This window comes from Danio rerio, chromosome 7 (assembly GCF_052040795.2).
Source record: "Danio rerio strain M-AB ecotype USA chromosome 7, GRCz13ab, whole genome shotgun sequence".
NCBI lineage: Eukaryota > Metazoa > Chordata > Actinopteri > Cypriniformes > Danionidae > Danio > Danio rerio.
Genome location: NC_141027.1, coordinates 63,295,117 through 63,321,997, shown reverse-complemented (window position 1 = coordinate 63,321,997; position 26,881 = coordinate 63,295,117). Strand labels below are relative to the sequence as shown.

The 26,881-nt window shown below is 38.7% G+C and overlaps 2 protein-coding genes across 3 annotated transcripts in view; both read left to right on the top strand.

Annotated features, from left to right (window-relative positions):
- Nucleotides 1-26,881, top strand: part of pcxb (pyruvate carboxylase b) — a 359,237-nt gene that overhangs the window by 110,086 nt on the left and 222,270 nt on the right.
- On the top strand, nt 8,532-13,573 carry LOC147836155 (uncharacterized). The gene is made up of 2 exons (XM_087262043.1): nt 8,532-12,701; nt 13,018-13,573. The coding sequence occupies exon 1, from the start codon at nt 10,429-10,431 to the stop codon at nt 10,993-10,995; it is 567 nt and encodes a 188-aa protein (XP_087118169.1). The 5' UTR covers nt 8,532-10,428; the 3' UTR covers nt 10,996-12,701; nt 13,018-13,573.

Genomic DNA, 26,881 nt, shown 5'->3' with positions numbered 1-26,881 from the left:
TGTCAACTTGATTAAGTCATAGTCTTCATCATTAGCATCATTATTGCATTCATCAGCTTGTTTAACAGTATTTACACACACATTTATGCACACAAAGAACTGGGCTGAGGTTTGGGATGGAATCATTTATCACGGTGACTGGTCAAAGAGGACACTGGAATCACTTAGACCACACAGAAATAAATAATGCACACACAGACACACACACACAGACACACACACACACACACACACACACACACACACACACACACACACACACACACACACGCAAACACACACACACACACACACACACACACACACACACACACACACACACACACACACACACACACACACACACACTCTTTCCAATGTAGTGCTATTTCAGTACTTAAAGGTCAGTATGATCTACAGTACAGTTACCCCAAAATGTGTTTGGAAACTATAACTGTTAAAGCCCACAACAACATGCTGTAACGCTAAATGTATTGACAAGTAAAGTATATTTTATTAGTACAAATATAGATTCAAACTATATATATATATATATATATATATATATATATATATATATATATATATATATATATATGTGTGTGTGTGTGTGTGCGTGTGTGTGTGTGTGTGTGTGTGTAATGAAGTAAAACTTACATATTGCATGTTTGCTTAGTCCCTTTATTTATTTTGGGTCACCACAGCAGAATGAACCGCCAGCTTATACAGCACTTGTTTTATGCAGCGGATGCCCTTCCAGCTGCAACCCATCTCTGGGAAACACCCATATAAACTCATTCACACTTATACACTACGGACAGTTTAGCCTACCCAATTCACCTACACCGCATGTCTTTGGACTGTTGGAGGAAACCCCAGCTGAGGCTCGAACCAACAACCTTCTTGCTGTGAAGCGATAGCACTACCTACTGCGCCACTGATAATAATCAGGAAAAAATAATGCTGAATATTAATGCTTTTTGAAGGATATACTGAAAATAAAATTTTAACCAAAAAATACTCTTATTTTGTTACAGCTAAATTTACTATTTTTCCTCAAACTAGTATAAATTTGGTTGAGTCACTCAGAGGAAAAATATTGTTTTTGTAGAGACCAATTTTTTTTTATTGCTTTGGATACTATAATAAACAAATGTAATTTTGCACTCTGGTATTGCTAGTTGTTTTATTTTAAAGATCTGATGATTGATGCTGATGCTGATGATTTTAGTATGGCGATATACAGTATATGTCATGCAAGATGGTAATCAAATTCACAATGCTGACTCAAATAATATTAGTCACAATTTTTTTCTGAGTCTTGCTCAGCTATCGAAGGGGGTGGTGGTTTGGTGGTGTTTGACAAGGTGCGCGCGACATGTCTGAAGAGCAATGAGGGATGCGATGAGGAGGGGTGAGAAGGGTGCGTTTTCCGGGAAATTATCACTCATTTGCGGGCATCCGGGAGTCTGGGCATGTGTGGGAGACTCCCAAAACTTCTGGGAGACTTGGGATGTCTGGAATGACCTCCCGCCCTACTCATAATTCTCTCCTCCTATGAGACAACCTCATTCAGGTGATCTCGGAGCAATTGCCACATATGCCAAATGAACTGCGCTAACTGGGCAAACGAGACAGGTTCCGAAACAAAAGTATAGATGTGAAAGCCCCCTAATACTCAAATGGACCATCAAAATAAAGTGTTACCTAATTCTACATCTATGCTTATCTTGCCTAAAAGAGACTTACTTTGTTACTTTTGTTGCATTACTTTGAATCAAGTAATGGCAGGTAGCAAAGCACTATCTGATAAGTGAGGAATGATGTTATGTTCTCTTCTGTTAGGCTTCTGGTTACTCAAGCGCTACCAGCTGACCGCTTACCTCCATACAGATGACTATTTCAGTGTTACCAGTTTCCCCGTGTATGTCGGCGGACTTGGGACACAGTCAGGGGAAGAACAGTTTCAGAAACCAGGCAAAGCAAAAGCATAAAATAAATGAATAAATAAACAAACTGCTGAAAATGTGGTTAAATAATGCAACCACAAAGGTTTTTTCTAGATTGGTTTTGAAAACACTATTGGTTGGGTTTAGGGAAGGGGGTCGGTTGCTCAGTCAGTCAGACGCGCAAAAGGTATTTGTGATCATCAAAAAAGCTTACACAGTGGCTTCTGATGGATTAGCAAAAACAAAAACTGCAAGCAGACCTACCTCAGGTTACATATTTTGCTGTCCTCAGAAATGTAGACCAGATTATGTATCCACAATAAGCTTGGGCTTGTTTATTCACTACCACCACCGAAAATCCCTTCCTGAGTCAGGACTTGAAGCTGCGATCTTTCTGATCCTTTCAACTCTCTAGCCAAACATTTTGGAATTTAACAACATTCAGGCAATTCTCCTTACACTCCCTCTTTTCTCTTGTCTTCAGTTCATCTATGAAAAATATGATTACTTTTTATGAGGGAGATATGTGCAGAAACTGGGCTTAGGAGAGTGGATTGAGATACAGTGATGTTTAGAGAGAGGACGTGTTTGATGTCTTCACTGCTTTTTAATGTATTCCGTTCATTTTGAATACAGATTCTTTCCTGCAGAACCCAAGAGATCTGGTTCTCTCTCTCTCTCTCTCTCTCTCTCTCTCTCTCTCTCTCTCTCTCTCTCTCTCTCTCTCTCTCTCTCTCTCTCGCTCTTGTTTTACCAAAAAAAATTATATATTTACAAAATATGGTTCTTGTAGTGTTTCAATTATTCGGTCACACTTTACAATACATTTACAATACAATACAACTTTATACAATACAATACAACAATACATTTACTACTGTTTAGTTAACGTTAGTTAATGAAAATACAGTAGATCATTGTTAGTTCATGTTAACTCATGGTGCATTAACTAATGTTAATAAGCACAGACTTAATAATGCATTAGTAAATGTTCAATTATGATTAATAAATGCTGTACATGTGTTGTTCATTATTAGTTCATGTTAGAAAATGCATTAACTAATGAACCTTATTGTAAAGTGTTACCAATTATTCAATATAAATTAAAATTTAATAAACAAACCTATAAAACAACAGCTTTATAACAATATAACAGCTATGTACAGTAACAACTGGCTCTGAGAATACAGATATTTGGCAGCAGAAGTTCAAGTTGCTTTATTGGCTTGACATTTAATACAGTATTGCCAAAGCCTTTTATTCGTATTATGTAATATATTAACATCATCAAAAATAATAATATAGTAAACAAGAAATAAATTTAAAAAATAAATCAGATAATACATTTGATAATAATAATACAAAATAAAAAGTTTAGATTATTTAAACTATACATAAATTTACATTAATCATTTCTTATGGTGTGTAGGGTGTATACATATTTTGTTGCTAGTCTAGATGTCAATTCATCCTCTCCAAGTATATGGTAAAGTTTTTCTGAGTCATTTAAATTCTAAAATGAATTAATCAGTGTTTCAAATGGGGGAATTTGTTTTTCTCTAGTTGTGGTGTATTTGGGGCAGAACAGAAGGAAGTGTGTTTCATTTTTTTTTCTTTTTTTTGGTGTCACACTGTTTACATATTTTCTGTTCTTTGCGAGTCCAGGCGTTTTTTATGTCTGTCCTTTTCTATTTCCAGGTCATGATCACAGAGGCGAAATTTAGATAGAATGTGTTTTTCTTTTAATTGTTTTAATGATAAATAATTTGCCAAATGTGTGGTTCTGTTTAGGATTGAAAAACATTGTTTAGTTAGTTTAGTTTGGAGTTTAAATTCAGTTTTTAGTTTTTCATTATAATTACATTTTAATGTTTTGTCAACTTGTTTGTGAAGGTTTTGTTTTGGACAGGTTCGGTTTGAGGTTTCTTCACTAGTTCAGATACTAGTATGTTTAGACGATGACACTGTAGGTTTTTCATTGGCCAGAAAAGCTTTACATTGGATAGACTGGGGTTCAGACTGATGCAGGTGTAGCCAGAACTAAACAGCTCATTTCTAAATCTCCAAGTTCAGACCCAGTTCAGCCCTGCATGCAATGTTAGAGGTGTTTCTGTAGATTTGTAATGTGTTTTAAGCAATTGTGTTCGTTTAATTATACTTTTATTCCAATTTCCAATTTCCATTTTAATACTGGTCCCCAAATTTCACTCTCATATAGTAAGATTGGTTTGATGATAGCGTGATATAATTTAATCTATGTTTTAGTTGGTAACTGTAACTTGTGACTGTATGGCATTGAATGCTCTGCAAGCCCTCTCGCTCAGGGTCTTGACAGCAAGACTAAAGCCCCCAGAGGCAGAGATCTGGATGCCCAGTTAAGAGTAACTGCCACAATGCTCTCTATCTTCTCTGTATGTGAACTGATATTATAACAGAATATTATATCAGATGCTAGGAATATTTAAATCATATTGCATTTTTGATTCTAAACATTGCTCACTTCCAACGAAGTAGCTAATGTGCTGCAGATCATCTAGACCAATCCTATTCCAATGTCTTTTATGAATAAAAATTATGAATTTTTACAACAAACAAACACATGTTTTAATATATTCATAACCGAGTTCGTGTTTTACCGGCATGCTTTAAAAAAAAATATGCTAAAATAAAAAACGCTAAATTATAATCCCTAATAATAACTTCTATACAGCAGTAACACAACATTCCAACATTCTGACACTCAATGACACTGGAATACCCTGTCAGAAAAGTCTAGTGGCTAAGAATGGGCTTTTTACTGTGTCTGCTTTACAAAAATAGAATTGCGATTGGGCCTAAGTTTACAGTATGGTAATATCACTACCATATTATGGGCTGAAAGATCTGCTGTAAATGCTGCTCTGTGATTGTAAACATGTAAACACCACTATCAAACTATTACCGTAGTGTTGAATTTTCACCTCATTTTGTGACAGGAGTCTATACACACATGGCTTTCTGACCCTACCTACCGAGTGCATCTAAGTTACAAAGAAATGCAGAGTTTTTTTTTTTTTTTTCTTATACGATGTGCGGTATAAGACATTGCACAGTCACTCATGAAACACAGTCACTGTCTTTATCCTGTGCGTCTGTGTGTTTGTTTTGTCTCTGTAAATATCAGTGCATGCGCAAATGGAAACTCCCATTTTTATCCAATCCTTGCCTCTTTTCCTCCCACAACACTACCAACTAAACAGAGCTAGACATACCCTCTTTCCTTACTTTTTCCAAACTAGAGGTCTGCTGAAACAGGGAGGTTTCATGGTTCTTTAAGGTGCTTGTCTAACAAAGGCACATTTTTTGTGAATGAACTTTGAAATGTGCAGAAACCTTAAGGTCGTGCATGTGTAAATATCACTTCAGGTGAATATGGTGAAGATGTATGCAGTAAGGAGATAACCAAGATGAGCTAGTAACAGCTAAAAGGTTTGACAAGCAAGATTTTAAGCAGCTTTCTGGCTTGCATGATCAAAGCAGTAAACTGTGCATCTGAGCAGGATTCTGAAAGTGAGTAGGCTTATGTAAGTTAGCCTTTATCTTTTGTGCATTATGTTGTTATGAAATAAATCGACATGACTTGGTGTTCTTCATTTATGTGCTGATGATATATGCATTCCTTTTGCACTAAACTATTCTTTATTGTTTTTAGTAGAATCTGCGGTGAGAAATGTGTTGTTTATTTAGTCCCAAAGTTAGCCCATGCTAATGTGACATCTTGTGTTTTATTGATTATATCACCAACATCTAGTCAGATGAAATTGACAATGAAACTGAAATGCCAGATTTTAGACCACAAAAATTAATTATTCAGTGCATCAGTTTATCTTGGGAATGACATATAAATGTCCTGCACAGTGTCTGCACAATAGCATAATGAGCCATTCTTCTTGCAGAACAGTGGCTATTTCTCTATGTTATGCGGGTGGAGGAAAACGTTTCCTGAATTGCTCCTCCAAAACACTCCAAAGTGGCTCAATAATATTCAGGTCTGATGACTGTGCAGGCCATGAAAGATGTTTAACTACACTTTCATGTTTATCAAACCACTCTGTCATCAGTCGTGCTGTGTGTATTAGTGCATTATTATCCTGATACACTGCACTGCCTTTAGGATACAGTGTTTGAACCACTGAGTTCACATTGTCCACTAGAAAGGTTCAGTGGTATTTGGCAGTGACGCAACCATCTAGCATAAATATTAGCACTAGGAATACCACGATACTATAGACCAAACCATCACTGATCCACCTACATACTTCACTCTGGGCATGCAACTGTCTGGGTAATACATTTAGGGATTCTCCACACCATAACTATCCCAGATATGGGAAAGACAGTGAAGGTCAAATCAAATTAAATCAATTAAATCACTTTATTTGTCACATCATCAGCAGCATGTGTGCTATGATGAGTGAAAAGCTTAGGTGCTGGCTCCAGACAGTACAAAATACAGATGCAAATACAACAGTAAAGAATGCAGTGCAAATACAACAACAGTGCAAAATACATACAGTGCAAACAAAATGACAGTGCAAAATACAGACCATGCAAATACAACAGCATACTCCTCAAAAAAATAATAATAATAAAAATAAAAATAAATAAATAAATAAACGGACAGTGTGGAATTGACAGTGATATGTATCATAAATAGGTGTACCCATAGTTGTAAGCAGTATTGTTTCCTGTATGGATTGGTTAAAGTGCAGTGCATGCTACATATTGGTGTGCAGTGAGGGGTATGAAAGAGTTTGTGTGAGGTGGACTCATCACAGAACAATACATGTCTCACATTGTCCACAGGCTATAGCAGACCGGCCATGTATATTACCCCTGTGAAGCTTCCAACAAACAGTTTTGGTGGAAACGGGAAAGTTGGAAAGGAGAATTGTGCATTTGTGGTTTAATTTTTATTTTATTTTTTATTTTCTTTGGATACAATTCAGGTAAGCACCCAGACATCCCTTTTAGACAGCTTCCACTTGCATCCACAATTACTCCTGTTGGATGTGGTTCATCTTTCTTGGTGGTATGCTGACGTTACCCTGGATAATGTGACTATTGGTGCATCACAAAGGCTTGCTATCTTGGTCACAGATGCACCAGCGAGATGTACACTAACAAGTTGTCCATCTGTGGATTTTGTTTAAGAAAGTTAAATAAATAAATAATAAATAAAGAAGTTGCTTTTTAACTTATGCAGTTTCACCTATGTATCTCTGATGTGCCCAGCAATGCATCATACCATGGTAGTTCAGCTGTGCATTACATTGTTTATTTTTTTTGGCAAACCCCTAGGATAGAATCACTTGTGGTCAAACAGATTGAGTTCATAATTGTGATTTATTTAGCGCATAATAATACAAGCCAAAGGGTAGAAAATTCTCCCCTAATTCATAGGAATTCAACAAACTTTGTTAATTATCATAGTCTCGTGTCTTTTGACCATTCTTATTTAATACTTTTTTTTTTATATTTTGGTATCATAAAACACAATAAACATTGACTGAAAAAGATCTGCGAAAATCAATAAAAAAGTGGTAAAATTGTTAGTTGCTATTGTGTAGTTATTAGCAGTTGTGGTTCCTCTTCGGGGGGAACTTCAGCACTATAAGTGGATTTGATGTTCTAAATCCACGTATGGTAGATTCGGTTCAGAAGCTACTTGTCTGAAAGATTATTGAACAGGCCAATGAAAGCAATGAATTGGCAGCGTAAGCCTGTGCAGGTGTGCTGCATCGCCAATTAACTGAGCATATAAGCACACCTGGCGCCAGCAGACGCTATTTTTTTCGCTTCAGAGACTTTTCTGATGGAGCTTCATGAGGGTTCCTCTTGCTGTCTACAGCCACATCGAGCGAACGAGTGACTCCCGGTCCAGAGCGAGTCCACGCAGCGGCAGATGGTCGAGCTGGGTTTTCTCCCTTGCCTGGCGTCCCTTTTGGGTCCGGTCCTCCAGAGCGGTGCGTATTGTTGCAGTTTTCCTAAAAGAGCAACACAGTCGTGCAGCATGTCCTTTTCAGGATGGCGCTCCAACTGTGCGTTTCTGGTTGCGGGGGTTTCCTGGCTCCGGATGATGGGCACGTTCACTGCATTACATGTTTGGGGGTCCAGCATGTTAATGTGGTGCTCGAGGGCGGTTCATGTCGTCACTGCGATGCCATGACCGTCGCGCAGTTGACATCGCGGCTAGCTTTCGTAAGAGAGCGAGCCACCCCAGTCGCCTCCTGCTCTGCAGCGGGTGCTCGGGCAGATCTGAGGGTTCCAGCGAGAGATAATCCGCCGCCTAAGGGCTCGCGGACCTCTCGCTCCTCCAAGCGTTCCATCCAAGCTTTGGGTACTGGGAGTGATCCGTCTAATCAGATGGTAGCTCTCACGCTCGCTGACACCGGAGATCAGATGTCCCACGCGGCATCGGAGGGTGGGCTTTCATTGTCCGACGATGATCATTGTCTGACGACCCGCTTGCCCCCTTCGGGCAGGTGAGCGCTGTTAAAACGGATACTGAAACGGACGTGTTAGCCGTGCTTTCCCGGGCTGCTTCGGCCGTGGGTTGGAGATGGTTTATCCCCTAGCTTGACCTTGGCGGGGTCCGCCTCATCTCCCATTCAAAGCCTGTAAGTTTCTGCTCCTCGGAGTCAGAGCTTGCCAAGCTACGGACCAGGCTGCTTCCGCCTTGCAAGCGATAGCCACCTACCAGCTCTACCAAGCGCAGGCGCTTCGCACCGCAGCCGACTAAGCTCTTCAGACTACTAAGTCCACTGCGCGTGCTTTGGGGAGGACGATGTCCACACTAGTGGTCCAGGAGCGCCACCCCTAACTAAAACTTGGCTGATATGCGCGAAGTTGACAAAGTCCGCTTTCTTGACTCGCCCATATCCCAAGCTGGTCGGCGACACAGTCTGCGAATTCACCCAGGAATTCGAGACAGTGAGAGAGCAGTCCGATGGGTGATGTGTTATCGGCGGCCCCGTAAGCCTGCTCCGCCCGATGTGCCATCCATACCTGCTTCTCGCTGAAGGCGCCAGCCTACGAGAGCTGCATCGCCCCCGCACTAGCCTCTGGCGAAGCGAGTGCGTCGAGCACCTCGGAAGCAGGCAACTTCCCCTGCCCAGAACGCCGCTAAGTCCGGCAATGGACCGCGAAGCGTCCCTGGGACAGGTCATCTGGAGAGGAGGGAACTTGCTCTTTCCCCGCTGGAGGGCGGGGCGCCATTTCCAACGGCACCTTTTACTGCCATGAAATGAAAGGGCACTTTTCCACTTCCCCGGAGGTGACAGCCCGAAATCTGCCAATCTGAGCTCAGCTCTCTAGCTCGTAGGTTCGGTGCACTCCGCCAGTGGCTCACGAAAACTGCAGGCCCTGCCAGTCTGGGACGCGCCGCTCCCTCGCGGTGGCTCATACGCACGATTAGACTCGCTACGAACTTCAGTTCTCGAAATGGCCTCCCAAGTTCACGGGCGTGTATTTTCACCAGGGTCAATCCCCTGTCCGCCACTGTCTTGCGAGAGAAGATTGCTGCCCTCCTGGCGAAGGGTGCAATCGAGCCGGTTCCTCCAGCTGAGATGGAGAGCGGGTTTTACAGCCCGTACTTCATCGTACCCAAAAAAGAGCGGTGGGTCACGGCCAATCCTAGATCTGCGCGTTTTGAATCGCTGCCTTCACAAGCTGTCGTTCAGAATGCTTACGCAGAACGCATCTTCCGATGCGTTCGCCCTCAGGATTGGTTTGCAGCCATAGACCTGAAGGACGCGTATTTTCATGTCTCCATTCTTCCACGCCACCGTCAGTTTCTGCGGTTTGCGTTCGAAGGTCGAGCGTGGCAGTACAAGGTCCTCCCCTTCGGGCTCTCTCTGTCTCCGCGGGTCTTCACCAAACTCATTTTCTCGGAATGGAGCTGGACTCGGTTACCATGGTAGCGCGCCTCTCCGGAGAGCGCGCTCGCCTGCTGCTGAACTGTCTGAGGGAGCTCGACAGCGAAATAGTGGTCCCACTGAAAATTTTTTCAGAGGCTCCTGGGGCTTATGGCTTCTGCTGCGGTTGTCACAACGCTCGGATTGCTCCATATGAGACCACTTCAGCACTGGCTTCAAGATCGAGTTCCAAGACGCGCATGGCACGTGGGCTCACACCGAGTTTCTGTTACTGCGCTGTGTAGCCGCACCCTCAGCCCCTGGAATGACACCTCGTTCCTGCAGGCCGGTGTGCCTCTGGGACAGGCGTCCAGTCATGTTGTTGTCTCAACAGATGCTTCCAGCACAGGCTGGGGAGCCGTGTATCGCAGGCATGCAGCTGCGGGCCTGTGGGTAGGTGCCCAGCTGCATTGGCATATCAATCGCCTAGAGCTGTTGGCAGTGTTCCTTGCTCTCCGCCGTTTTTCTCCGGTGCTGGAGCAGCAACACGTGCTGGTCAGGACGGACAGTACGGCGGCGGCAGCGTATATCAACCGCAGGGGGGTATGCGCTCTCGCCGCATGTCTCAGCTCGCCCGCCGTCTGCTCCTCTGGAGTCACCCGCGGCTGAAGTCGCTGCGCGCCATTCACATCCCAGGTATGCTCAACCGTGCAGCCGATGTGCTCTCACGGCAGCAGATTCACTCTGGAGAATGGAGATTCCACCCCGAGTCTGTTCAGCTGATATGGGCGCGATTCGGGGAGGCCCAGATCGATCTGTTTGCTTCCCCAGAGAACGATCATTGCCAGTTGTTTTATTCCCTGACCGAGGGCTCTCTCAGCACGGATGCACTGGCCCACAGCTGGCCTCGAGGCAAGTATGCATTTCCCCCAGTGGGCCTGATCGCACAGTTACTGTGCAAGGTCAGGGAGGACGAAGAGCAGGTTCTGTTAGTTGCACCCCTCTGGCCCAACCGGACCTGGATATCAGAGCTCTCCCTCCTCGCGACGGCCCTCCCATGGCAGATCCCTTTGAGAGAGGACTTACTTTCTCAGGGACAAGGCACCATCTGGCACCCTCGCCCCGGTCTCTGGAACCTCCATGTGTGGTCCATAGACGCGAGGAAGACTTAGGTAACCTGCCGCCCGCGGTGGTTGATACCATCACTCAGGCTAGAGCCCCCTCCACGAGGTGCGCCTACGCCCTGAAGTGGAGTCTATTCACTGAATGGTGTGTCTCTCGCAGAGAAGATCTTGCCAGATCAGTGTTGTGCTCTCTTTCCTTCAAGAGAAGCTGGATAGCAGGCTGTCGCCCTCCACTCTCAAGGTTTACGTTGCCGCCATCTCTGCTCACCATGACACGGTGGCTGGCGGCACCGTGGGAAAGCATAGCCTCATCATCCGGTTCCTCAGAGGCGCAAGGCGAATTAATCCAACTCGCCCACCTCTCACGCCCTCTTGGGATCTCGCCCTCGTTCTCACGAGCCTGCGATTTGATCCCTTCGAGCCACTCAATTCAGTATGCTTAAGATTTCTGTCCCTGAAGACAGCTCTGCTGGTCGCGTTGGCCTCCATTAAGAGGGTCGGGGACCTGAAGGCATTTTTGGTCAGTGACTCGTGCCTGGAATTCGGGCCGGATTATTCTCACGTTATCCTGAGACCCCGCCCGGGTTATGTGCCCAAAGTTCCTACCACTCCCTTTAGAGATCAGGTAGTAACCCTGCAAGCGCTGCCCCCGAAGGAGGCAGACCCAGCCCTTTCTTTACTTTGTCCAGTTCACGCCCTGCGCGTTTATGTGGACCGTACTCAGTACTTTAGATCTTCTGAGCAGCTCTTTGTCTGTTATGGCGGACGGCAGCAGGGAAGTGCCGTGTCTAAACAACGATTATCCCACTGGATTGTGGAGGCCATTTCGTGTGCTTATTTGAGCAGAGGTCAGCCGCTTCCCCTGGGAGTGCGTGCGCACTCCACTCGGAGCGTTGCATTCTCTTGGGCATGTGCGCGCGACGCTTCTTTAACAGACATTTGTAGAGCTGCGGGCTGGGCGACACCCAACATATTTGCATGGTTTTACAATCTGCGAGTGGAGCCGGTTTCCTCAAGGGTGTTAGCGACCTTGGTGATTGAGGAAACAACTCGGTGGGTGTTGTAGCACGCTTGCGGTGCCTTTTTTCCCTAACACGGAGAGATGTGCACCCTCCTGTCTGTCAGTAAAGTTCCCCATTCGGTGGGCCCTGCAGATTCCTTCGAGGCCCCCAGCACTGACTCAGCGGAGGAGTCACTCCCTGGCCCACTACGTTAGGTCTGCCCGCTGTTCAGCCCGCGTTTTTGGGTACAGGTGCCTGCTATGGCCGATCCCCACTGGTGATCCCCATATGCTTTTACCGCCATGGTTAAGTTCCCCCCCTGGGTGGACCTGTGCCTTCCCTATCCGCTAACCATCTTCTTATGCGCACTACCCCTTCTTAGGGTTAGTCCATATGTAATTCCATTTGTCTCCCTATTGGCTGATGGTCTCTGCAGCGTCCTCCCTACCGGGATTGCACGCTTCCCAACGTACTGTCGTATTTTCCTAGAATTATCTAGACGCTAACGACTCCCAAAAAAATATACCTATTCCGTAAAGCTTCTTTTGAAGTGGGAATAAGTTAGGGCCAAGGGCACGTTGGAGGACCGCGCCTTCCATGATTTGGGTGCGTCACGCTTGCCTGACTAACCTCTCATTGGAGGCGTTGGAAAAGTGCAGTCATTATGGCGCTTTCAATGGGCTCCCATACATGGATTTAGAACATCAAATCCACTTATAGTGCTAAAGTTCCCCCCGAAGGGGAACGTTAGAGGTTATTAAAGTAACCCTTTGTTCCCCGAGGAGGGGAACGGAAGCACTATACTCCGTCGCCATAATGACTGTCCCTTAGCTGTTAAAAGTCTCTTCAGCTTAAAAAGGATAGCGTCTGCTGGCGCCAGGTGTGCTTATATGCTCAGTTAGTTTGCGATGCAGCACACCTGCGCAGGCTTACGCTGCCAATTCATTGCTTTCATTGGCCCATTCTATACTCTTTCAGACGAGTAGCTTCTGAACCGAATTTCCCATACGTGGATTTAGAACATCAAATCCACTTATAGTGCTTCCGTTCCCCTCCTCGGGGAACGAAGGGTTACTTTAGTAACCTCGAACGTTCTCTTGATCGTGTTTTAGGAGATGTTTTACAAGAAACTAATTATGATTTTATTTTAGTTTTTTTTTTTTTTTTTTCAATGCATGTGATTTCTGTCTTCTCGAGCAGGAAGCATATTTATATCTGGAGATAATAGAAGTAACCTGCATATTTGTGTATGTGTCTACTGGTTATCCTACGGCGTGAATGTGAACTGAGCGATATGACATTTTTCAGTCTCATCAGTGATGGCTATGTGCAAATATCAGAAACTTCCCTTAGGAATGAATTTGCTGTCAAAGATGAAGAGGCTGACATGAGCTCCGGCAAAGGAAAGAGCCAGAGAAAAGCAAACTTGATGTAACAGCAACATGTTGACCTGACATGCTCTCCTGAATTATGTGCTCTTCTTTGATAAGTCTTTTAACTCTGAAATAACAATGCAAAGCACATGCTGAACTGCTCATTTTAGATTATAGCAGCCCTGAGCTTATTTCTGAGCTCACATGGCTTTTTTAGATGAAAGGTATTTAAGCATTGATGTCTGGCTCTCTGACTTTTTTGTCTTGTGTTACAGATTTAAATCTATTAATTGAATATATCATGACTGAAATAGAAAAAAAAAAAGATTTTTGGAAAACAATAACAGAGAGAGAGAGAGAGAGAGAGAGAGACAGAGAGAGAGAGAGAGAGAGAGAGAGAGAGAGAGATGGAGCTGTCTAATGCGGTTTGTCTAGAGTGTTATATAAAAGGTCAGTTTGGCGTTTCCATAGTGATAGATGATTGACAGGTGTTCTAGTGAAGGAATAGCAACGAAAACATAAACTGTAACCCTTTAAAGGTCTATTTCGGCATGAATGAGATCTTTGTGTGTGTGCAGGCTTTGCGTTCTTTCTATTTTCTCTGATTTCTGTTTTTTCTCTCTTAAAAAATAAGTAAATAAGTTCTTTGAGTAATAGCATGGTGCCATATGTTGGGTGTCAGAATACATCTCTATATTCATGTGTGTGTATAAGTACAGTGCAGTATACTCAACTCAGAAATAATTTGACAGATTTTTTTCTATTGTGATCTAAGGAAGCATTTTGTGAACTTCAAAACATTGTGTGTTATATAATTATATAATTGTATATAATTGTATATAATTGTCATTTACAAATTGTGAACAGTAGCATATGATAATATGACTGTTCTTTAAGGTACACTTACCACCACTTTATTAGGTATACTTTGCTTGTATGGAATTAGTTCCATTTGCCTTGCAACCTTAATTCTTCATGGCATTTATATAAAAAGGTGCTGGAAACTTTTTGGTTCATATTGTCACAATTCTGGATTTGTTGACTGAACATCTGTGATGCAGATATCCTGTTTCAAACATTTCAAATCTTCTATTCTCTCCAAAATTACACCACAACAACCATGTTGAACTGTTGGGTTCATTCATTTATTCATGCCAGATTCTGAATTTACTATCTGCATCTTCTTACAGAACTCAGACCAGATCGAGCATTCATTAATTTTATTTGCTTACTTTTTCACTTATCAGAGGTCACCACAGCAGAACAAACTGCCAGAGCTAACTACTAACTGGGATATGTTTTACACCTTACAGCCTTAACCCAGTACTGGGAAACACCCATACACTCGCATTCACACACTCGCATTCAAACAACACACACACACACACACACACACACACACACACACACACACACACACACACACACACACACACACACACACACACACATACACACACACACACACACTAAGAATTCACATTTTTTGCATTCATTATTCAGTTTGACCTTATTAGCAGATGATCTTCACCATGTGTAATGTACAGTACATCCCTACACATGCAGTACATGCCTTGAATTATTGCAATATGATTGTTTGTTTTAATGTTGGCAATAACAGGCAGTTAAAAAAATTTACCTAATGCCAGTGAGTCTGTGGGTGCATGCCATTTAGCTCCTTTGTTCTATAGTCAGAGCACTGATCAGGGAGGGAGCCTTTTAAAGATAAAATATCACAAAAATCCTTTAGTGCACTGAAACATTCACTGCCTAAAAAGCCCCACAAAGTACCATAAATATGAGGGAGCATTTATGCTCTTTATGTTCCCTTAACTGAGGTTCTGAAGTGCAAAATAAAAGTTGTTTATTCATATTGAACTTTAAATGAACATTGTTAGACAGGTACAGAACCGTTTAGAAAACTATTGTAATTGATTTATGGTTTAAATGTCTCTGTTATAAAACAATAGGGTATTTAATTATAATGTACTTAAAAAAACATTTAATAATTTATTTATAATGTAATTAACATATTAATATTAGAAAAAAATTACTAATTCTAGTTTCATGCCATTTTCAGTGTCCTACTGATTCATGACCTTGGGAGCTGATTGAGATGCAGCTTACAACAACATGCTATTTTTGCACAGTTATATCTTTGTGAGTAAAGCATAAGCAAAAATACTTTTCATGTATGGGAAAGCTGGAAAAGCTGTTTCAACAGACACTGATCTTAAACCCATCATTTCATGTTGAACTTTAAAAACAAACAAGCGTATTCCTACTTTTTTGCTTAGAGATGCATATTAATATTATCCAATTCCATGCACAACAGCAAGACTGGATGAAAATCATAATACTTTTTTTATGCTGTGAAATTAAGTTATGTTGAAATAGTGAAGAATTGTGTCAAATAAGGCCAGTAAGCACAGAACAATCATTCTATCTATTATTTTCTTAAGCCAAACAGAGTATATCTCTGTTTGGTTCAAGCAAATAAAATCCAGAGATTTTATATATTTGTAGATCTACATATCAATTTAATTAAATTATTTTTTTATTTATTTGCAACTGATTTTAATGTAGTTTAAATAATACTTAGCATCATAAATTGTCAAACCAACCCCCCAACAATTATTTCTAGTTGTTACAATCTAGAGGAAGAACCATCACAACTTGTACTATAACTAAATAAAATTGGATAAATTAATATTAAATATGGTACACTTGCCTAAAAAAACACCAAGGCATCACCAAATGACCACAATAATGATGCAAAAAAAAAAAAAAAAAAAATGCACAGCAATTGCGTGGAACGTTTTGTTTGTGATTTTTGTATTGGGTTCAAAATTGTATTTTAACAGATTTCCTGTGTCTAGAAATATCCTTGAAGTGCATAAACTGGACAGATGAATAAATAACAAAACCTGCCTCTGAAGTGCTCTTTAAGTGCCCAAAGGCATTTTAGCTACCTAAAACCCTTTTTGGTGGACACATCAAAAGTGACAGCAAAGACTTTTACAGGAATAAAAACTTTTCCTGAGCAGTAAATCAGTGTATTAAAATGACATATAGATGTTTATGTGACACTTTTTTTTTCTTTAAAATAAATGTCGTTCCTCAAAAATAGCAAATTCGTTGATTTTCTTTTCTTTGTTTTTCTTTTCTCTTTTTCTTTTGTAGTTCTTAATCTTTGAAGTATTCATCCACTTTTTGACCCCTTTTTTTATTCTCTCTCTATATATAAAATAAAAATACAGTAAATAGTAATATATATATATATATATATATATATATATATATATATATATATATATATATATATATATATATATATATACACTTGTGGATAAGATAGAGATACTCTTTCTCTCTCTCACACACACACACACACACACACACACACACACACACACACACACACACATACACACACACACACACACAAACACACAGTCTGTTTTTTTATGTTTTCACACATCCTGTTTCATTATTTTTTAAAGAAAAAATGTGGTTTGTCATTGTTCATTTCTCTCTTCTCTCATCCTGTCTCCATAGATTTCATCACTAAATATTTCTTCACCTTCTCTCTTTGCTCTTCTGTTTATATATTTGGCAGAATGTGTTTCTCTGTATAGGCTCTGTCTAAACATATTTGTTTTATCTCATGAGGTATATTATTTTCCTTCGGCCCCTCTCTAATAACCTGTTTTCCCTAGATTATTCATTCTTTGTATTTGTCTATCACTAAAATGCCACATCCCTCTTGTTGATCTACTTCTTATGTTCTATTGGTCCTTCTTAGCCCTATAATTGATGTCATTTCTTTTTTTTTCTTTTTTTTTCAATAGTGGTCTTTTACGTGGTAGAGTCTAATTTAGCCTTATTATTATAAAGCATTTTTTTAAACCTGATTTATATTAAATATATTATATTCTAACCTGAAGTTAAAGTTCTTACAGATGAAGTCAAATATATTAGCCCTGCTTTTAATTGTTTTGTCAAACAATTGTAAAAAGATGTTTAACAGAAGAAATTTTCACATATGTCCGATAATATTTTTTCTTCTTATTTCGGCTAGAATAAAAGCAGTTTTTAATTTTCTAAAAACCATTTAAGGTTTAAGTTATTAGCCCCTTTTGCCTATATTTTATTTTAATAGTCTACATAACAAACCACCCTTATACAATAACTTGCCTAATTGCCCTAACCTGCCTAGTTAACCTAACCTAGTTAAACCTTTAATTGTCACTTTAAGCTGTATAGTAAAATATTATGTACTGTCATCATGGCAAAGATAAAATAATATCATAATAAAATAATAAAATATCAGTTATTAGAAATGAGTTATTAAAACTAATATGTTTAGAAATGCAACACATAATAACTGAAATCTTCTCTCTGTTAAAAAGAAAATAGAAAAAAAATAAAAAGGGGCGAATTATTAAGGGGCTAATAATTCTGACTTTAACTGTGTGTTTATATATAAATTTCAAGAGTTCACACTTTGATATTGCTTGGCAACTGTAAGTAGGTTTGGTATGCTGTCCCAGGAGAGAACCCTGAGCTCGGTTGAGCCCAGGGTTCCCGCTAGGTCCATAGAGCATGTGAGGGGAGTACAAGATCAGGTGGTTCTCGAGAGCTCCCCTTTTTTTTTGTAAAGGAGTAAAGGAGGAGAAAGGGGGTGGATGGGAGGTTTCTTCGGAAAACAAAGATAAGGGAGTAATATCTAGCTAGGCTACTTATAGTGAGTTAGGATATATCTGATTGGCTAACTAATGAGTGTAGATAGGTGGCCAGCTGCAGTCAATTATATAACGTGCTCCTCTCGAAAATTGTTTAAAAACTTCACTTAAAAGTGAAATGATAGTGGAGAGCCATCATCTCTGAGGAAGAAATGTGGTTGTAAAAAATAATGATAAAGAAGGCAATCATTTAAACATCTTGTAAAATCAAATTGTAAAAACTCATGGCTTTGGTTAATAGTAAAACTAAAAAGCATTTCAACATGTACACTGACAAGGAAACTCAAGGGATTGAGATTAAAAAGCTGTGTAGATTTAAGAAAACCATTACATCAAACCACATCAGTCAGCCTAATTAAAAGACAAATAGCTTCAGTTTGCAGCACCATGATCTGGGGATGCTGCAATTGGCCACTGCCAGGTTCATTTACAATATGTGCCCAAGGCATATTGATTATGGACATTGATATTGGCAACTGATTTTTCTTCTCTGCTATGCACATACATTTAAGGTCAGAATTATTAGCCCTCCTGTATATTTTTCCCCAATTTCTGTTTAACGGAGAGAATTTGTTTGTAATAATTTCTAAACATAATAGTTTTAATAACTAATTTCTACTAACTGATGACTAATTTATTTTATCTTTGCTATGATGATAGTAAAAAATATTTTACTAGATATTTTTTCAAGACACTTCTATACAGCTTAAAGTGACATTTAGGCTTAACTAGGTTAAGCTAAGATTAACTAGGGAGGTTAGGGTAATTAGGCAAGTTAACATATAATGATGGTTTGTTCTGTAGATTATCGGGGATAATAGTTTTCACCTTAAGATGGTTCATTCAAAATTTAAAACTGCTTTTATTCTAGCAGAAATAAAACAAATAAGACTTTCTCCAGAAGAAAAAATAACATCAGACTTATTGTAAAAATGTCCTTGCTCTGTTAAACATCATTTGGGAAATATTTAAAAGAGAGAACAAAAATGAAAGGTGGGCTAATAATTCTGACTTCAACTGTACATATTCCAAGATGACATGGGCAGGATTTTTTGGCCTCAAATTGTGAAAGTGGTTCAGGGAGCACGAGACATAATTTTTACACATGGATTGGCAACCGCAGAAACTAGACCTTAACCATATTCTGAATCTTTAAGAAGTGCTGGAGAACCTTTTTAGCAGTCGATTGTCCCCGCTCCTGTCTCCTCTGACGGCTCGCACTGACATTACATTCAGGCCTGGGCACGCTTATGGCCCGTTTTCACTAAGTGGTACGATACTGTACGGTTCAGTTTGGTACGCTTTTATGGCTGTTTCCACTGTCAAAAGGCATACCAAACCGAACCGTACCGTACCCCTTTTTCGGCACTCTTTCAAAAGGGTACCAAACATGAGAAAGGGTACCAAAATGCAGAGCTAAATGCACAGCTGAACGCTATTGGTTTACAGAAATACGTCATTCGCTTAATCAACAAGCCAGAATGAAAACAAAAAAACCCCGCCATGTATAAAATACACAGCCGACGAGCCGAGAGATTACATCAGAATTACATATGCATATAATAACGAGCTATGGTCGACCCGGGCTCAAAGAAACCTTGGCGTCATCTTGATGAACAGCCACAAAGCCAAAAAGAAGAGCAGATTTAACCTGTGCCCTTTAGTTTTTTACAAGCCAGTCTAAAGTGCGAGTGGTTTCGATTACTTGCTTGCACTCACTGCACATATATATCTGAAATAACAAACTTCTTGAGCTGATGATAATAACGTACGCTTGATTATTGATGTGCTTTTGAAACCAGATCCTGTAAGTAGCCAACAAACACAAGAGTGACCTGCGTAAAAACAAAGGAGAAGCCAGAAAAAAAGGAGCTAATTATTTGTTGGCAAATGTGAACAAACTGCCATGTTTAACTGTTGTTATCATCTTCTGGACAATTATAAACTCATAATTGCTGTCTAACAGAGGCTACATGTGCTGCTCAAGATTAAAGACACAGATGAGTAGTTTACACTGATTGTTGGCTATATTTTATGTTGTTTTTTTAACCTAAATAAGGTCTAAATGTATGTTGTGTGTAGTTCTTCTGTAGTTGGTAACATATCGAAGACTGTGAGGGGCTGTATGTGTTCATATAAGTTGCATTTATTTATTTTTAATATAATTAATTCATTAATCTACAGTTATAATCATCTCATGTTCATAAAAAGTTAATAAACATTTATACAGAAGTATTTGTGTGTATAAAGCATCTGTTTAGGGAGAAGTGCTTCTCATATGTTTTGTGAACGACCTTTACGGCTTTACTGTAGACATTCATTTGAGAATTCATTCATTCTGATTTAATCTATGACAGTTCATTGAACAGTAAGAATGATTAATAAATGCACATAAAACAATCCTATAAAAGTCATCTTTAGTTTCGGCCTCAGGCATGCTTTGCACTCACACTTTAAGTATGCCGTGCCAAAGCCCAAGTGAACTGACACACCTCTTCCAACCGGGCCAGGGCCGGCCAAGTAAACCATGCTTGAGCCTGATTCAGAGCACTCACCCTTTTCAAACATTCCGGGAAACGGGCCGGGGTGTGATTCGGATAGCATAGTGTGAGTAGGCCCTTAGTCCGATTGTCCCATCATCAGTACAAGATCTTGGAGAGACATTAACGCAACTCTGGGAATATGTGTTGTGACTTTGCAGAAGCATATTTCAACAATGCCATGGTAAATGTGTGTGATAAAAGCTAAAGTTGGTCCAGTGAAGTATTACAGTGTGTCCCTTTTTATGTAGATGTGCAGTGTGCATATCAATGCAAAATACCAGGAATACAAAGTAGTTCTAGTTGAGACCTTCTCTACAGCATTCAAGGTCTACTGAGAGTAAGCTATGTTTGTTTCAACTTTAAATAAGCAATGAATGTATTTGGAAACTAGGACATGATTTTGTGTATGAATCAACTGTGTTTCACTCATGACTTCCAAGACACCATATTGTAGATTCAAAATATCTAACAGCTTCAAATATGCTTTAGCAAAAACTATCCAAATATTTAATGATTTACAATGGTTTTAATTGTCAAATGGCAGTCAAAATTTGAAACAAAGAGTATGAAAAAAAAAATATCTACACCAGCCACTGACTTTTTTCCACAGACTGGTAAACTTTTTGCACAAATTTGTAGAATATTATCAGTAAAAGTTGCTTATAGTCTGCCTTTGGGGAGTGTTTTCTAAATAATGATGTAACTCCATACTTATCTAAAATAGAATTCACTGTTGAAATCCTCTACACAGAATCGGTGCATTTTGTATAGAAAACATTCATTTATTCATTTTCTTGTCGGCTTAGTCCCTTTATTACACCGGGGTCGCCACAGCAGAATCACCGCCAACTTTTCCAGCAAGATTTTAGGCAGCGGATGCCCTTCCAGCCGCAACCCATCTCTGGGAAACATCCACACACACACACACTCATATACTACGGACAATTTAGTCTACCCAATTCACCTGTACCACATGCCTTTGGACTGTGAGGGAAACCGGAGCACCTGGAGAAAACCCACGCGAAGGCAGGGTGAACATGCAAACTCCACCCAGAAACGCCAACTGAGCTGAGGTTTGAACCTGCGACACAAGCGACCTTCTTGCTGTGAGGCGACAGCACTACCTACTACGCCACTGCCTCGCCCCATATAGAAAACATACAAGAATATAAAGAATACAAGAATTTTTATTTAAAATTTAAAATACTAGAATATATATACCCAAGGACTAATTGAAAAATAAAGCACATGGCAGGTCAACAAAATGAAATGACATGGACAAAAACAAAGCCACAGCATACAATCCAATTAAAGCAAATAAAAAGATAAACACTCTACTTCCCTTTGTGTAGATCTTTTATTTATATGTATGTGTATAATTATGCTAAATTCTACATTTTTCATAATTGTCACCTTTTAAAAGGGCACAAACCCTTTTAAAATGGTTTGTTCTTTCTTTTTCTTCACTTGGCTTACTAATTGGTGTTTTTTTTTCCAGAAGCTTGGCACTAGGCTCTTGCCCTTTTAGTGACAGAATACAGCTGAAGTGGCAGCACCCTAAAAAAAAAAAAAAAAAAAGACAGAGAGAGGCACGCAGGGAGGGAAGGCTGGTGTTATCAGCACCAACAGATGGGTACTCACTGCATTCATTGAAAGGAGATGGAGACCCCTTTCAGGAACAGGAGACAGAAGTGTCACAAGGGAGGTGACAGGGCCAAGAAAAGGAGAAAAGAGAGTTATGAGTATGTGTCTCATATCAGCATTCTGCTGTATGTGTGTGGATGTGCACTATGAAAGGGAGAATGCATAATCCTGTTTTTGTTTGGGATGGATTATAAGTTATTTGTGCTTTATTTGTTTGTAGGTATGTGGCCTTCATTGTCATTCCACATTCATGGATTTGTGTTTGAGGATATAATGAGTTTAATCTTTTGTGTGTATGTTGGCTTCCACATATTCCTGTTTAGTCAGACTGCTGATGGTAAGCAAAAAAGTCAGGTCCATATTATTTCTTATCCTGGCAAAGAGCCACACATATTTAATAAATATCTAGCCACTATTTAGGGTTTTTTTTTAAGTAAAATGTTTAAAACACAATGACAGATAAACATGGGAAATAATAAGGAATGTGATCTTTCCATAATTATTCTTCTGGCCTTAGGTCTGTGTTTTTAAAAGTACATCTGTCACTGTATGGATTGTTGCTTGCTGATTTTTATATATATATGCAAAATACCAAAAATACAAAATATCTGAGGGTTCAGAATTTTAAATGGCTAATGTAGCTGTGCTGTTGTGTAATGCTGTTTGTAATTGTACTTTATTTTAGAGTTGCTTTCTGTGCCTTCTAGTGTACAACACTCAATCTCTACTGAGAGTAGGCTATGTTTGTCTTCCTTTTTGAATAATCTGTTGATGCTTTTGGAAACTAGGACATGATTTTGTGTATGAATCTAAGGGAATGGGTTTCACATTGGATTTTCAAGACACTAATATAGAAAATACAGATCTAACAATTTCAAGTGTGCTTTAGCAAAACCTAATCAAATATTTAGTGAGTGTACAATGGTTTTCACTCAGTGAAAAGTAGTTATATATTTATATATACAACAGAAAAAATTAGTATAGAACACTTCACCATTTTATTAGAATATATATGTCTAAAGGTGCAGCTGACTTGAAACTTTCTGCGGTTGTTGGCAACAACCAAAAAACCCCATACTGTATTTGCAAATAAAACAAATAAAATTAGTTTACAAATTAATTTATGCATAATAAAATGAAATGACAAATAAAATGTGCTGAACACATGAAGTACGGGTGTTGTAGAAAGGCTGATAAAGCCTAGACAGCAGCTGAAATAGTGGTTATTCAGCAACCCTCTGCCTTTTGTTATTATAAATCATAATGAGCTGCTTCAGTCCAACATCTACATTGATGAAACAGGGGGTGGACATATATATATATATATATCAGGGCATATATAAGGGCAAAAGCATGGAACAGTTGAGAACCTTCTCAAGAGTGGCCAGCTGACCAAAATTACCCATCCAAATAGTCACAACTGACCTCACAGCAACATTTACAGAACTGCAGGCCTCACTTGCCTCAGTTAAGGAGGCTGTGCACAAATAGTTTGCAAGGGAGAATTCTAAGACAAAAAACACGGATAAGCTAAAAGAACAAAGGCTTCTCTCAGTTTTCACAGAAAACATTTTGATTATCCCTAGGAGTTTTGCGAAAATACTTTTTGGACTGATGAGGCAAAACTTTCGCTTTTTTGAAGGTGTGTGTCCTATTATCTGTGCCATAAAAGTAACGCTGCAGTCCAGAAAAAGAACATTTTACCAGCAGTAAAGTATGGTGCTGGTAGTGTGATGGTCTGGGACTTTAGGACTTGAGAAATTTGCTGTGATAAATGGAACCATGAAATCTGTTGTGTACCAAATTATCCTGAAGAAGAATGTCTGGGCATCTGTGAGTGACCTCAAGCTAAAGCAAACTTGGATTCTGCAGCAGGACAATGGTCCAATAAAGCACAGCATCAGGTATATGTTTGAATGTCTGAAGGAAACTACTTTAACTTTAAAAAGGTGGTTCATGCCTAATAACCCACCAATGTGTCCCTAAATTATAACATTTCTGCCAAAATTCATCCGCAGCACTGTAATAAACTCACTGCAAGTTGTCAAAAGCAATTAATTGCAATTGCTGCTGCTAAGAGTGACACAACCATATTAGGTTTAGTGGCATACACTGGGGCTATGTTGTTTTGTACTTTCCCTTAATATTAAAAATTATTTATTTCAAAACTGCATGATGTGTTTACTTGTCATTTATGATTTATCTTATTTAAATCTGCTTGATGATCTAAAAAATCAGTGTAAAAAAACAGAAAAAAAATAAATAAATGAATAAAAAATACAAATAAAATAAAAATACAAATAAAGTAAAAAAAAATTTAATAAATTAAATAAAAATATTCAGTATTCATTTCTCTTTGAATATAGAAAAAATGTTTGGTCCTAATTATTAGTAGTTATATATAATAACATAATATGTTATAATAAAATAAATAAAAATTCTACACTCATATTTTAAGGGATATAAATGAAACTTTAAATTTAAGAAAGATTATTTACTATATTCACTGAGAATTAGATAAAAATTATCATCTTCAAAAGGGTGAGTCTCATTTTTGCTAAACACTGTATACAAATACATTATTGTAAAGTGTCATATAGAAAATATTAAATTAGATTAGTCAAAAGTTATATGTGGGTCGCACGTTCACCTCACAGCAAGAAGGTCGCTGGTTCAAGCCTCGGCTGGGTCAGTTGGGTGCTCTGGTTTCCCCCACAGTCAAAAGACATGCGGTATAGGTGAATTGGGTATGCTAAATTTTCCATAGTGTATGAGTGTGAATAAGGGTGTATAGATATTTTCCAGAGATGGGTTGCTGCTGGAAAGGCATCCGCTGCATAAAACATGTGCTGGATAAGTTGGCGGTTCATTCCACTGTGGTGACACCAGATTAATAAAGGGACTAAGCCAAAAAGAAAATGAATGAATGAATAATTAGAAACTTTAAAGTGAGTTCATCCAAAACTGAAAACGTTGTCATCATTTACTTACCACTTGTTTAAACCTTATTTAAGTTTTTTTTTCTGTTAAACATAAAAATATATTTGTGTGTGTGTGTGTGTGTGTATATATGTATATATATATATATATATATATATATATATATATATATATATATATATATATATATATATATATATATATATATATATATATATATATGTATATATGTATATATGTCGTAGAGTACAGTAGGAAGTGCTTCTAAATTTGAATTTTCCATACTGTCCCAACTTTTTTTCTGATTTGGGGTTGTACATTAAAGAGACTTGCTTTCTAAAGCCACAGATGCATCAGTGCGATGCAAACCAACGATTTGCCTCTTTTAAACTCTGATATGTCATCCATAATGTTGTGTGTATTGCAATATTTTAAGCATAACTGTGCTACTCTTCTGAATAAACCGTCACACTCTGCTATTACTTGTGGAATGTGCATTCAATGAAAATCGGCCACCAGACTGCTCAAATATAGCCATACAACCCAGACATATATACATACATATATATATATATATATATATATATATATATATATATATATATATATATATATATATATATATATATATATATATATATATATATATATATATATATATACATACATATATTAGTGCTGTCAATCGATAAAAAAAAAACTAATTAATCACACTTTTAATCGCGATTAATTGTGATTAATCACATTAAAAAGACTGAAACTTGTAATTTTGCCTATTCAAATGTAAAATTGATTTAAACACAAAACAAAAACTATTTAATATCAAAATATAATTCATTATTAGAATATTTGTTTAACTTGTAACACAGATTTCTTCATGTAAACAACATACACACAATAAACCATCAAGAGGCTGGCTTGACAGCCATATTTATTACAGAAATTAAAACACAGGCATGTTGGTGCTATTTGAATTTCAAAACAATTAATGCCAATAAAGAAAACATTGATTTCCATGTTATTTTCTAAGTGAACTGTAAGAAAATGCCAAAATACAGGCATTGCAAAAACTGATAAAATATTTTCTGCTTCATTTACTTTAAAAAAATAATATTCTTTTTGGCATAGCTTTATTATGTAGATGAAATAATAATATGCCTTGTAGAACTTAGTTAATTTTTATATCTTTCGAAATCAAATTTTCAAATAAACTTAACATCTTGACAGAATATTTTACAAACGTGAGAATGAATCAATGTTTCTCCAAACATGTACATTTTTGTTCTAACAGATGCCATCAGTGCAGCTACGCAAGCAGAAATAAATCGAAGCGGTTGCATGCAAATATTGTGAAGGCCTACTCGCTTTTTTTCCATTGAAGATAAAATAATGATTTGTTATTTTGGACTCCTGACATAAATTAAGAAATTAATATCACTGCAACATGCAACATAAACAGTCTGGTCAAATATTGAAGCTAGATTCTTGTGTAAAGGGGTAAACTTAAATAATCTAACTGCTAATCCTGTTCTAAAAATACAATCTAACATTATTTTACACCACATGCATTATATTATAGTCAGATTTGCTAAATTGTCAACTTAGAGTAAGAACAAATCCGCCGTTTGCATTAGCACATGCAGCAATTAACTACCACATACCAGGTTACCATTATGTTAGCAAATCCA

What these genes read in the sequence shown, in the direction of transcription:
- LOC147836155 (XM_087262043.1), top strand. Translation starts at nt 10,429, where the DNA reads ATGCGCTCTCGCCGCATGTCTCAGCTCGCCCGCCGTCTGCTCCTCTGG.